A 12,680-nucleotide genomic window follows, 5' to 3' on the forward strand; every position below is an offset into this window, starting at 1 on the left:
TCTACAGTTGGCCATGGAGCACCAGGCCACCTAAGTTACCAGTGTACAGTTGGCCATGAACTCACACAGGCCACCTAAGTTACCAGTGTACAGTTGGCCATGAACTCACCCAGGCCACCCAATCCAGCGGCCCTACAGTTGGCCAATAAGACCCCCATCTCTGTGTCCAGCAGAGCTGTGAGTACATCCTGCGCCTCTGTGCAGTGGTCAGAGAAGACAGAGGCCAGCTGGAGTGCTGTGTTGTTGGACTCGTACTTGCCAATGAGAACACTCAGACGTTCGGCATGTGACTTGCTCTCCTCCAGTGTGGCTGTCAGTACATCATTCTGTGCCTGAAGTCAGCACACTCAAATCATTACACTATCTCAAATACAACAACTCAATATTACATAGAAGAAACATAGTGCTACAATAAAAGAACAAAATATTACATTACGGAAACTTAATGCAACAATAATACAACAAAATATTACATTACAGAAACTTATTGCAACAATAATACAACAAATTATTACATTACAGAAACATAATGTAACAATAATACAATAAAAAACAAGCAGTGAAAGTAAATTTGAAGAAGAAATTATATGTACTTTTTCTGACTTTATTTTCTGCTTTTTTTTTAATACATCGTGAAACTCACAGACAATAAATTTATTAACAAAGAAAAGCATTAAAATTGAATACATTTTTCCTTAGATAAAATTAAATTCAAACCTTGAGATGATCAATTTTGGCTTGCCGTCTTTCCAGCTCCACCTCAAATTCCTTGACAACAACTTCCCCTATGTTGGCCCCTCCATCTCTGGACACTGTCTTCAGCAGCTCTGCCACACTGGAGCCATCATTCAATGACTGGACAAGGTGCTCTGCTGTGGGTGTACTTTGGACCTAATACAAGTAATCACCACAAGTTGGTTTTATATTTGTACACAGCATAATCATAACAAAAACTAGCATATGGTGAGCACTCAGGTTAATCTAAACTAATCAGTCAACAGGTACATGAGTGAGTAGCATAACTTACACCCAACATGGCAACCTCTGACCCCAAAACTTGCATATCATTAGCACAGGTCCTCAACTTCTTCAGTTCAGCCATTTTAGCTACAGGATAAACCTCAGGTTCTGAATTTTTCCTAAGACAACAACATCAGTCTTTGAGTGAAAACTCAGCTGCTTACAAAAGTAATCTTTCTTGCAAATTATAAAATCAGCTGGTGTAATAGTAGTAGCTCATACAACTTTATATCCATCAACCATCACTCCTAAGAATTCTAGGATTCCCCCCCCCCCCCCCCCCCCACCTAACACAAACCATCCCTGTATGAAAAAGTTGTTTAGATTTATAATGTGTTACAAGAAAAAAAAACATGTGTAAACCAGTTGTGTCAATGTATTTATCCAACCCAACTTAGTGGTCAAAGTTATCAAACACAAAAGACAGTGTTATATCATATTGCAGACCTAAACTACATAACACAACATAACTAAGTTAAACAACCCCCACCCCATATGTATTGTATAATATGAGCAGCATAAATTGACAACTGACTGACATTTGGAGCCTTTTCATGACATATTTACCTGTCAGGGTGAGTTAGGTTTGTTGACACCTGTTTGGTAGGGGTGACAACTCTACTGTGGGAAGGACTTGGTGAAGATGTGTAAGCTTGCAGACGTTGTTGAAGCTCTAGGACCTAAGAGAGTAACATCATTTATATATAGGCTGCATGGGGTAACAGGTATCATATAATAGGCTGCATGGGGTAACAGGTATCATGTTTATAGGCTGCTTGGGGTAACAGGTATCATGTTTATAGGCTGCTTGGGGTAAGAGGTATCATGTTTATAGGCTGCATGGGGTAACAGGTATCATGTTTATAGGCTGCCTGGGGTAACAGGTATCATGTTTATAGGCTGCCTGGGGTAACAGGTATCATATAATAGGCTGCATGGGGTAACAGGTATCATGTTTATAGGCTGCCTGGGGTAACAGGTATCATGTTTATAGGCTGCATGGGGTAACAGGTATCATGTTTATAGGCTGCTTGGGGTAACAGGTATCATGTTTATAGGCTGCATGGGGTAACAGGTATCATGTTTATAGGCTGCATGGGGTAACAGGTATCATGTTTATAGGCTGCCTGGGGTAACAGGTATCATGTATATAGGCTGCATGGGGTAACAGGTATCATGTTTATAGGCTGCCTGGGGTAACAGGTATCATGTATATAGGCTGCCTGGGGTAACAGGTATCATGTTTATAGGCTGCTTGGGGTAAGAGGTATCATGTTTATAGGCTGCTTGGGGTAAGAGGTATCATGTTTATAGGCTGCTTGGGGTAACAGGTATCATGTTTATAGGCTGCTTGGGGTAACAGGTATCATGTTTATAGGCTGCTTGGGGTAAGAGGTATCATGTTTATAGGCTGCTTGGGGTAACAGGTATCATGTTTATAGGCTGCTTGGGGTAACAGGTATCATGTTTATAGGCTGCTTGGGGTAACAGGTATCATGTTTATAGGCTGCCTGGGGTAACAGGTATCATGTTTATAGGCTGCTTGGGGTAACAGGTATCATGTTTATAGGCTGCTTGGGGTAACAGGTATCATGTTTATAGGCTGCTTGGGGTAAGAGGTATCATGTTTATAGGCTGCTTGGGGTAACAGGTATCATGTTTATAGGCTGCTTGGGGTAACAGGTATCATGTTTATAGGCTGCCCGGGGTAACAGGTATCATGTTTATAGGCTGCCTGGGGTAACAGGTATGATATAGACTGGAGTCACCTTAGTGAGGTCAGTCTTGTAAACAGAGAGTCAGATGACCAATGTCCACCAGTAAGTGGCTGAGCTAGAGTAGAATAGAACCAGATGCCACTAACCTTCTTCATCAAACTTTCCTTTTCTTTCATGACTGTCCCCATCTGTTCTGACATCTGACCAAGCTCCACTTCTAGGTTTGATGTCTGGCGCCTCAGCTCCTCATTGTCTGTCCTGAGAGCCATCATCTCCACTCTAACCTGGGGGTCCAGGCTTGTGGAGGGGCTGTTGGATAAGGAGCTAGGGCGGACAGCTCGAGGAGGAAGTTTTGGAGGAGTCTCTGTGTCTCTGTCTTCTTTGGTCAAACCTTCATCCTGCAAATACACATGATATATAGTATTTAGAAAAAAAAAAGTTAAATAGAGCTAATTGTTTCCTGACATCATCATGTAAAGGAATGTTATGATCAGCCCTAGGCCCAATCTATACTCCCCCTGACTGAAGTCAGGTACCCTTTAGAGCTGGGTGACACTCAAGGTTTTAGATTTTAAATGGTTCAAAAGAAAATTGAGTTAATCCTTTATTTTTAAAAACAAACATGTAGACAACACATATGCAAACATGTCCACAACTCATATAGAAATAGCTCAGCACACCCACCAGAGGTACTGTCCCCATCAATATTTTTATTTTCCTCTTTTTAATACTTTGTTCTAAATGAAGTTAACACAACGTAGGCTATGACTTCAAACATTTGTGATAACAATCAATCTGTAGATTGCAATCTCTAAAACACAGTTATATGCCCTTCTTAGTCCGTGGTCAACACTCAGGCATATAAAAAAAAATCTCTCAATTGTGGAAACCAGTTTACAACTGACAGTCCCAGATGATCAGATTAATTTTGATTAAACTCTGACCTTTTTGTCTTCTGATTCCTCCACGGTGAAACTGGTTCCCATCAGAGCATCACTTCCATGGCTAGACTCCATTGGTTTCTTGGCCAGGGCGGTTTCAAAGTCTGACACCACTTGACTAAACTCTCGACTGATTTCAATGTTCTCATCTAGACAAAATATTCAAATATATATATATATATATATATATATACATATATATACACATATAATTATATGTGTATATATATATATGTTTATGTATAGGCCCTATATGTTATATATATATATATATATATATATATATATATATATATATATATATATATATATATATATATATATATATATATATATATATATATATATATATATATATATATATATATATATATATATATATATATAATATATATATATAATATATATAATGAAAGTGAATGGAGGGTTTACTAAATCCCCCCCCCCCCCCCCCCCAGCCCACACATCCCTGATTATCAACACTGAAATGATCTAAACTTTTGCAGCAAGTATCAACCAGCCCAGGAATTTGTATAAAATTGGTCTCAAGCCAAGCCCGAAGTTATTTGAACATGTAAAACTCAGCATGCTAGATACAGAGCAGCCTTCTACATGTTCAATACGCCAACAGGGAGTAGCTGTATTACCTAATCAGAGTCTAGACTGCAAGCCTAGCTCTTGTTTATTTATATAATTTTTTAAACAAGTCCACATAAAAAACGGGAAGCATGGCAAGCTAATATAACAGAGTTAAATGAGTTAACTCTGTTGGGCAGCTCTCTTCATGTGTGCCCTTATAAGCCCTGGCTTCTCCTTGCACTGAGCTATTAACTGATTTAGGTGGTACAAATGACTGGGATCAACTGGTAAGACAGTGACTGTTTTGGTCAAACAGTAAGTATGTTATGGATGGTATCAGAGTAGTGTAAGGGTATGAAAGTTTGTGTGTTGTCAAAGGTTTTGCATAAATAAAAGATGGTGAGTTTATGACACAGTAAGCAATAATGTGAGGTTTCAGTGTAGTATCATTCTTGCTGGGTAGAAGGTTAGGGGAGTCTTCATCTTGTACTAGGGAGAGGATGTGTTTGTGTCAATGTCATATGTCCATATAGATTCTAGTCCTATATCTGTTATGAATGTGAAACAAAAAGAACTACTCTCAGTCATCTGTGTCAAGTCATTATTGTCTGTGTAGGTAGGAAATAGAACTGGTAGTGTAACCCATATAAGCTAGGAAGAAATAGAACTGGTAGTGTAACCCATATAAGCTAGGAAGAAATAGAACTGGTAGTGTAACCCATATAAGCTAGGAAGAAATAGAACTGGTAGTGTAACCCATATTAGCTAGGTAGGAAATAGAACTGGTAGTGTAACCCATATAAGCTAGGAAGAAATAGAACTGGTAGTGTAACCCATATAAGCTAAATAGGAAATAGAACTGGTAGTGTAACCCATATAAGCTAGGTAGGAAATAGAACTGGTAGTGTAACCCATATAAGCTAAATAGGAAATAGAACTGGTAGTGTAACCCATATAAGCTAGGTAGGAAATAGAACTGGTAGTGTAACCCATATAAGCTAGGTAGGAAATAGAACTGGTAGTGTAACCCATATAAGCTAAATAGGAAATAGAACTGGTAGTGTAACCCATATAAGCTAAATAGGAAATAGAACTGGTAGTGTAACCCATATTAGCTAAATAGGAAATAGAACTGGTAGTGTAACCCATATAAGCTAGGTAGGAAATAGAACTGGTAGTGTAACCCATATTAGCTAGGTAGGAAATAGAACTGGTAGTGTAACCCATATTAGCTAAATAGGAAATAGAACTGGTAGTGTAACCCATATAAGCTAGGTAGGAAATAGAACTGGTAGTGTAACCCATATAAGCTAGGTAGGAAATAGAACTGGTAGTGTAACCCATATAAGCTAGGTAGGAAATAGAACTGGTAGTGTAACCCATATTAGCTAGGTAGGAAATAGAACTGGTAGTGTAACCCATATAAGCTAGGTAGGAAATAGAACTGGTAGTGTAACCCATATAAGTTAGGTAGGGGAACCTAAGGTAAAACTCTATGGCAAAACTGCAGAACATTTTCCCCAGTTCTAACAAAGTCAATGTCTGCTTTGATCAAGCTTTAAACCTGTGACTGTGAGAGGCATAAAGTACTCACCCCTAAGACTCTCCCCATCATTGCTGTGTGTACTCTGTGCCTGGTCAGACTCTTCATATTCATCCTCTTCTCTGAAACATAGTTTTCTAGTCAAATATGCACAAGTTCATGTCTAATGAACATCATTAGGTGCAAACCAATAAATACTTTGAGAAAAGAAACTTAAAAACAGGTGCCAAAAATGTTACTGGACGGCAGGTGGAGAACAGCCGCTGAGAGGGAGTGGGGGGGGGGGGGGGGGGATTAAGGTAATTAGTACCATAGACATGTAAATGAATGTTTTCAACATATTTAATGTGTCTGCACTTTCAAAGGTTTAAAATTCAAACCAGCAGGGGTTTAAAATTCCAACTAGCAGCAGGAGAAGTAGAGCTCTAGACTTACCTGATGACATTGATGCCTCTCTAGCAGGTGTAAGAAGTAGAGCTCTAGACTTACCTGATAACATTGATCTGATGCCTCTCTAGCAGGTGTAAGAAGTAGAGCTCTAGGCTTACCTGATAACATTGATATGATGCCTCTCTAGCAGGTGTAAGAAGTAGAGCTCTAGACTTACCTGATGACATTGATGCCTCTCTAGCTGGTGTAAGAAGTAGAGCTCTAGACTTACCTGATGACATTGATCTGATGCCTCTCTAGCAGGTGTAAGAAGTAGAGCTCTAGACTTACCTGATAACATTGATGCCTCTCTAGCAGGTGTAAGAAGTAAAGCTCTAGACTTACCTGATAACATTGATCTGATGCCTCTCTAGCAGGTATAAGAAGTAGAGCTCTAGACTTACCTGATAACATTGATGCCTCTCTAGCAGGTGTAAGAAGTAGAGCTCTAGACTTACCTGATGACATTGATGCCTCTCTAGCAGGTGTAAGAAGTAGAGCTCTAGACTTACCTGATGACATTGATCTGATGCCTCTCTAGCTGGTGTAAGAAGTAGAGCTCTAGACTTACCTGATGACATTGATGCCTCTCTAGCAGGTGTAAGAAGTAGAGCTCTAGACTTACCTGATGACATTGATCTGATGCCTCTCTAGCAGGTGTAAGAAGTAGAGCTCTAGACTTACCTGATGACATTGATGCCTCTCTAGCAGGTGTAAGAAGTAGGGCTCTAGACTTACCTGATGACATTGATGCCTCTCTAGCAGGTGTAAGAAGTAGAGCTCTAGACTTACCTGATGACATTGATGCCTCTCTAGCAGGTATAAGAAGTAGAGCTCTAGACTTACCTGATGACATTGATGCCTCTCTAGCAGGTGTAAGAAGTAGAGCTCTAGACTTACCTGATGACATTGATCTGATGCCTCTCTAGCAGGTGTAAGAAGTAGAGCTCTAGACTTACCTGATAACATTGATCTGATGCCTCTCTAGCAGGTGTAAGAAGTAGAGCTCTAGACTTACCTGATAACATTGATGCCTCTCTAGCAGGTGTAAGAAGTAGAGCTCTAGACTTACCTGATGACATTGATCTGATGCCTCTCTAGCAGGTGTAAGAAGTAGAGCTCTAGACTTACCAGATGACATTGATGCCTCTCTAGCAGGTGTAAGAAGTAGAGCTCTAGACTTACCTGATGACATTGATGCCTCTCTAGCAGGTATAAGAAGTAGAGCTCTAGACTTACCTGATGACATTGATGCCTCTCTAGCAGGTGTAAGAAGTAGGGCTCTAGACTTACCTGATGACATTGATGCCTCTCTAGCAGGTGTAAGAAGTAGGGCTCTAGACTTACCTGATGACATTGATCTGATGCCTCTCTAGCAGGTGTAAGAAGTAGAGCTCTAGACTTACCTGATGACATTGATGCCTCTCTAGCTGGTGTAAGAAGTAGAGCTCTAGACTTACCTGATGACATTGATGCCTCTCTAGCAGGTGTAAGAAGTAGGGCTCTAGACTTACCTGATGACATTGATGCCTCTCTAGCAGGTGTAAGAAGTAGAGCTCTAGACTTACCTGATGACATTGATGCCTCTCTAGCAGGTGTAAGAAGTAGAGCTCTAGACTTACCTGATGACATTGATCTGATGCCTCTCTAGCAGGTATAAGAAGTAGAGCTCTAGACTTACCTGATGACATTGATGCCTCTCTAGCAGGTGTAAGAAGTAGAGCTCTAGACTTACCTGATGACATTGATGCCTCTCTAGCAGGTATAAGAAGTAGAGCTCTAGACTTACCTGATGACATTGATCTGATGCCTCTCTAGCAGGTGTAAGAAGTAGGGCTCTAGACTTACCTGATGACATTGATGCCTCTCTAGCAGGTGTAAGAAGTAGAGCTCTAGACTTACCTGATGACATTGATGCCTCTCTAGCAGGTGTAAGAAGTAGAGCTCTAGACTTACCTGATGACATTGATCTGATGCCTCTCTAGCTGGTATAAGAAGTAGAGCTCTAGACTTACCTGATGACATTTATGCCTCTCTAGCAGGTGTAAGAAGTAGAGCTCTAGACTTACCTGATGACATTGATGCCTCTCTAGCTGGTGTAAGAAGTAGAGCTCTAGACTTACCTGATGACATTGATGCCTCTCTAGCAGGTGTAAGAAGTAGAGCTCTAGACTTACCTGATAACATTGATCTGATGCCTCTCTAGCAGGTGTAAGAAGTAGAGCTCTAGACTTACCTGATGACATTGATGCCTCTCTAGCAGGTGTAAGAAGTAGAGCTCTAGACTTACCTGATGACATTGATGCCTCTCTAGCAGGTGTAAGAAGTAGAGCTCTAGACTTACCTGATAACATTGATCTGATGCCTCTCTAGCTGGTGTAAGAAGTAGAGCTCTAGACTTACCTGATGACATTGATGCCTCTCTAGCAGGTGTAAGAAGTAGAGCTCTAGACTTACCTGATGACATTGATCTGATGCCTCTCTAGCTGGTGTAAGAAGTAGAGCTCTAGACTTACCTGATGACATTGATGCCTCTCTAGCAGGTGTAAGAAGTAGAGCTCTAGACTTACCTGATGACATTGATCTGATGCCTCTCTAGCTGGTATAAGAAGTAGAGCTCTAGACTTACCTGATGACATTTATGCCTCTCTAGCAGGTGTAAGAAGTAGAGCTCTATACTTACCTGATGACATTGATGCCTCTTTAGCTGGTGTAAGAAGTAGAGCTCTAGACTTACCTGATGACATTGATGCCTCTCTAGCAGGTGTAAGAAGTAGAGCTCTAGACTTACCTGATAACATTGATCTGATGCCTCTCTAGCAGGTGTAAGAAGTAGAGCTCTAGACTTACCTGATAACATTGATGCCTCTCTAGCAGGTGTAAGAAGTAGGGCTCTAGACTTACCTGATGATGTTGATCTGATGCCTCTCTAGCAGGTGTAAGAAGTAGAGCTCTAGACTTACCTGATAACATTGATGCCTCTCTAGCTGGTGTAAGAAGTAGAGCTCTAGACTTACCTGATGACATTGATGCCTCTCTAGCAGGTGTAAGAAGTAGAGCTCTAGACTTACCTGATGACATTGATCTGATGCCTCTCTAGCAGGTGTAAGAAGTAGAGCTCTAGACTTACCTGATGACATTGATCTGATGCCTCTCTAGCAGGTGTAAGAAGTAGAGCTCTAGACTTACCTGATGACATTGATGCCTCTCTAGCAGGTGTAAGAAGTAGAGCTCTAGACTTACCTGATGACATTGATGCCTCTCTAGCAGGTGTAAGAAGTAGGGCTCTAGACTTACCTGATGACATTGATGCCTCTCTAGCTGGTGTAAGAAGTAGAGCTCTAGACTTACCTGATGACATTTATGCCTCTCTAGCAGGTGTAAGAAGTAGAGCTCTAGACTTACCAGATGACATTGATGCCTCTCTAGCAGGTGTAAGAAGTAGGGCTCTAGACTTACCTGATGACATTGATGCCTCTCTAGCAGGTATAAGAAGTAGGGCTCTAGACTTACCTGATGACATTGATGCCTCTCTAGCAGGTGTAAGAAGTAGAGCTCTAGACTTACCTGATGACATTGATGCCTCTCTAGCAGGTGTAAGAAGTAGAGCTCTAGGCTTACCTGATGACATTGATGCCTCTCTAGCAGGTGTAAGAAGTAGAGCTCTAGACTTACCTGATGACATTGATGCCTCTCTAGCAGGTGTAAGAAGTAGAGCTCTAGACTTACCTGATGACATTGATGCCTCTCTAGCAGGTGTAAGAAGTAGAGCTCTAGACTTACCTGATGACATTGATGCCTCTCTAGCAGGTGTAAGAAGTAGGGCTCTAGACTTACCTGATGACATTGATGCCTCTCTAGCTGGTGTAAGAAGTAGAGCTCTAGACTTACCTGATGACATTTATGCCTCTCTAGCAGGTGTAAGAAGTAGAGCTCTAGACTTACCAGATGACATTGATGCCTCTCTAGCAGGTGTAAGAAGTAGGGCTCTAGACTTACCTGATGACATTGATGCCTCTCTAGCAGGTATAAGAAGTAGAGCTCTAGACTTACCTGATGACATTGATCTGATGCCTCTCTAGCAGGTGTAAGAAGTAGAGCTCTAGACTTACCTGATGACATTGATGCCTCTCTAGCAGGTGTAAGAAGTAGAGCTCTAGACTTACCTGATGACATTGATCTGATGCCTCTCTAGCTGGTATAAGAAGTAGAGCTCTAGACTTACCTGATGACATTGATGCCTCTCTAGCAGGTGTAAGAAGTAGGGCTCTAGACTTACCTGATGACATTGATGCCTCTCTAGCAGGTATAAGAAGTAGAGCTCTAGACTTACCTGATGACATTGATCTGATGCCTCTCTAGCTTCTTCCTTAGTTCTGCTATGACACTGTGCAGCTCAATGATTCTCTCTTCATATCTGGCAGTCAGCTCCTCCAGCCTCTCCTCAAAATCTGTTGCACCAAGCTTGGCATCATTGGGGATCTGAAGAGACCACTTTCTATGTTAGTCATCAGGTCAACAAGTCTCTTCTTTGTTCACTACTCGCACACCTAGGCTGTGTAGACTGTACTTCTACATATGCTATCTATTTACAGTCCAGTAAAAATATACAAGCTGTGACTGTTCTCATGACCACAAAAAGAGAATACAACTGAAAATCTAGTGCTTCAGTAGCTACAGCTGGTATAGTTTGGATGGCTAGTTGTGATAGCTGAGTTTAGCACTGACAACAGAGATAAACAGGGATGCCAAGATTTAGCTGGATTACATTGAGATGGTAGGATTTAGCTTAGATTGAAGAGTTAAGATTACGTGGTTAGATTTAGCTTAATTAAACCACAATCAACCATTAAATGACCTAATAAAGCAACAATTGACTAGGCAAAGTTTAAAGATTCACCAATGATCTAATCTATATCTACTGACAAAATGTGAATAACCCAAGTACTGACCAGTCTATGTGGCTGCTGCCCATCCAGCATGCTCCTGTCAGTAGCCAGTCTCAGAATGTGGTTCTTGAGCTCAAATATTTCACCTTTTAGAGATGTCAGTGCTGCGGCATGAAGCTAAAACAAATAGTTTTGGACATTTTATTTCTAGTTTAATACAATCATCTTCATGTTTAACACCACTGTGTTACTTTACCAAAACCCATGCAAAATTTAACATAGTTCTTTACCTAAAATTATTGTTTAACAGCAAATATGATTTTTGGCAAAATTAAATCCTGTATAACAAAAAAATCCATCACACTCATACTGAAGTCACACAGATAAGTCCATCAAACAAATCCCTACTGAAGTCACACAGATAAGTTCATCAAACAAATCCCTACTGAAGTCACACAGATAAGTCCACCAAACAAATCCCTACTGAAGTCACACAGATAAGTCCACCAAACAAATCCATACTGAAGTCACACAGATAAGTTAACCACTGTGTTACTTTACCAAAACCCATGCAAAATTTAACATAGTTCTTTAACTAAAATTATTGTTTAACAGCAATTATGATTTCTTGCAAAAATTAAATCCTGTATAACAAAAAAATCCATCACACTCATACTGAAGTCACACAGATAAGTCCATCAAACAAATCCCTACTGAAGTCAAACAGATGTCCATCAAACAAATCCCTAAAATCAGACAGATAAGTCCATCAAACAAATCCCTACTGAAGTTACACAGATAAGTCCATCAAACAAATCCCTAAAATCAGACAGATAAGTCCACCAAACAAATCCATACTGAAGTCACACAGATAAGTCCATCAAACAAATCCCTACTGAAGTCAAACAGATAAGTCTATCAAACAAATCCCTACTGAAGTCACACAGATAAGTTCACCAAACAAATCCCTACTGAAGTCAAACAGATAAGTCTATCAAACAAATCCCTACTGAAGTCACACAGATAAGTTCACCAAACAAATCCCTACTGAAGTCACACAGATAAGTTCACCAAACAAATTCCAACTGAAGTCACACAGATAAGTCCATCAAACAAATCCCTACTGAAGTCACACAGATAAGTTCATCAAACAAATCCCTACTGAAGTCACAGATAAGTTCACCAAACAAATCCCTACTGAAGTCACAGAGATAAGTCCATCAAACAAATCCCTACTGAAGTCACACAGATAAGTTCATCAAACAAATCCCTACTGAAGTCACACAGATAAGTTCACCAAACAAATCCCTACTGAAGTCACACAGATAAGTTCACCAAACAAATTCCAACTGAAGTCACACAGATAAGTCCATCAAACAAATCCCTACTGAAGTCACACAGATAAGTTCACCAAACAAATTCCAACTGAAGTCACACAGATAAGTCCATCAAACAAATCCCTACTGAAGTCACACAGATAAGTCCATCAAACAAATCCCTACTGAAGTCACACAGATAAGTTCATCAAACAAATCCCTACTGAAGTCACACAGATAAGTTC

At 40.4% G+C, this 12,680-nt stretch overlaps 1 protein-coding gene across 2 annotated transcripts in view; it reads right to left on the reverse strand.

Annotated features, from left to right (window-relative positions):
- Positions 1-12,680, reverse strand: part of LOC131948623 (colorectal mutant cancer protein) — a 36,817-nt gene that overhangs the window by 4,871 nt on the left and 19,266 nt on the right. For both annotated transcript variants that reach the window (XM_059310233.1, XM_059310232.1), the window contains exons 5-13: positions 11,183-11,296; positions 10,564-10,712; positions 5,853-5,923; positions 3,683-3,828; positions 2,885-3,136; positions 1,588-1,700; positions 1,028-1,139; positions 718-891; positions 110-332 (exon numbers count right to left, since the gene is read on the reverse strand). In XM_059310233.1, coding sequence (XP_059166216.1) covers positions 110-332; positions 718-891; positions 1,028-1,139; positions 1,588-1,700; positions 2,885-3,136; positions 3,683-3,828; positions 5,853-5,923; positions 10,564-10,712; positions 11,183-11,296 — 1,354 coding nt within the window. The remainder of the gene's footprint in view (positions 1-109; positions 333-717; positions 892-1,027; positions 1,140-1,587; positions 1,701-2,884; positions 3,137-3,682; positions 3,829-5,852; positions 5,924-10,563; positions 10,713-11,182; positions 11,297-12,680) is intronic.

The sequence above is a fragment of the Physella acuta genome, unplaced genomic scaffold (genome assembly GCF_028476545.2).
Source record: "Physella acuta isolate Inbredline_101_S28 unplaced genomic scaffold, ASM2847654v3 ptg000653l, whole genome shotgun sequence".
In the NCBI taxonomy this organism is placed as follows: domain Eukaryota; kingdom Metazoa; phylum Mollusca; class Gastropoda; family Physidae; genus Physella; species Physella acuta.